The sequence below is a fragment of the Carlito syrichta genome, unplaced genomic scaffold (genome assembly GCF_000164805.1).
Source record: "Carlito syrichta isolate Samal-C Ts95f unplaced genomic scaffold, Tarsius_syrichta-2.0.1 Scaffold135729, whole genome shotgun sequence".
NCBI classification, from domain to species: Eukaryota; Metazoa; Chordata; class Mammalia; order Primates; family Tarsiidae; genus Carlito; species Carlito syrichta.
This window is the reverse complement of record NW_007079825.1, coordinates 2,986-4,196: the sequence shown is the minus strand read 5'-3', so window position 1 is coordinate 4,196 and position 1,211 is coordinate 2,986. Positions and strand designations below refer to the sequence as shown.

General features: G+C 56.2%; 1 protein-coding gene across 1 annotated transcript in view; it reads left to right on the top strand.

Moving 5' to 3' along the window:
• The window catches only part of ATCAY (ATCAY, caytaxin), a gene marked incomplete at its 3' end in the record, with an annotated part of 8,417 nt that overhangs the window by 5,346 nt on the left and 1,860 nt on the right, over positions 1-1,211 (top strand). Inside the window, exons 5-6 of the mRNA XM_021708304.1 lie at positions 158-256; positions 806-841. Coding sequence (XP_021563979.1) covers positions 158-256; positions 806-841 — 135 coding nt within the window. The remainder of the gene's footprint in view (positions 1-157; positions 257-805; positions 842-1,211) is intronic.

Sequence of the window (1,211 nt, the reverse complement as noted above, 5' to 3'; positions counted from 1 at the left end):
CCGGGTCGAGGCTGCGGTGGCCGGGAGCGGCCACTGCACTCCAGTCTGGGCGACGGAGTGAGACTCCAACGCAAAAAAAAAAAAAACAGGTATGTGAATATCAAGCATGACCCCCTCCACGGCCGGACTTCAGACCTCTCCCTCCTTCTCCCACCAGCGTCAAGTTCATCAACAAGATCCAGTACGTGCACAGCCTGGAAGACCTTGAGCAGCTCATCCCCATGGAACACGTCCAGATCCCGGACTGCGTCCTGCAGTGAGTACCCAGTGGCAGCTCCGCCCCAGCCCCCACCAGGCTCCGTCCCCTGGTCCCCAGGGCAGACGGGAACCCGCAGAGAAAGGAAGAGCAGAGCCAGGCCCGGTGGCTCACGCCTGTCATCCCAGCACTTTGGGAGGCCGAGGCAGGAGGATTGCTTGAGCCCGGGAGTTCAAGACCAGCCTGGGCAACATAGCAAGACCCTGTCTCTACCAAACAAAAAATTGTTTTAGATTAGCCAGGCGTGGTGGTGCACACCTGTAGTCCCAGCTACTCGGGAGACTGAGGCAGGAGGATCGCTTGAGCCCAGAAGTTCAAAACTAGCCTGGGCAACATAGCGAGACCCCGTAGCTACAATTTTAAAAGAAACACGAAAAGAAAAAGATGACAAAGTGTCGAGTGAGGCGGTACACGTTGCCCTGCAGCCTGGTGTGTGTTTATGTTTGACGACGAGATTGTTTCTCTGCTGGAAAGGGGAGGACATTTCCTAGAAAGTGTATCTGCCCGGGGAGAGCAGGGCCGGGCCTGACGTCCCTGTCCTTCATTCAGGTACGAAGAGGAAAGGCTGAGGGCCAGGAGAGAGAGGTATGCGCAGAAGCCGCTGTCGGGGCTGGGTCGGGGCCGGGGTGAGCTGGGTTCTCCTATGGGGGGTGGCCCGTGACATCCGCTCAGCATCTCCACGTGGTAGACCCACTGCATGGTTCGCATCTGTCATCCCAGCACTTTGGAAGGCTGAGGTGGGAGGGTCACTTGAGGCCAGGAGTTCAAGACCAGCCTGGGCAACATAGCAAGACCCCGTCTCTACAAAAAAAAAAATATTTAGCCAGGCATATAGTGGCGCCTGTAGTCCCAGCTACTCAGGAGGCTGAGATGGGAGAATTGCTTGAGGCTAGGGGTTTGTGACCAGCCTGGGCAACATAGCAAGACCCCATCTCTACAAAAAAAAAAAAATTTA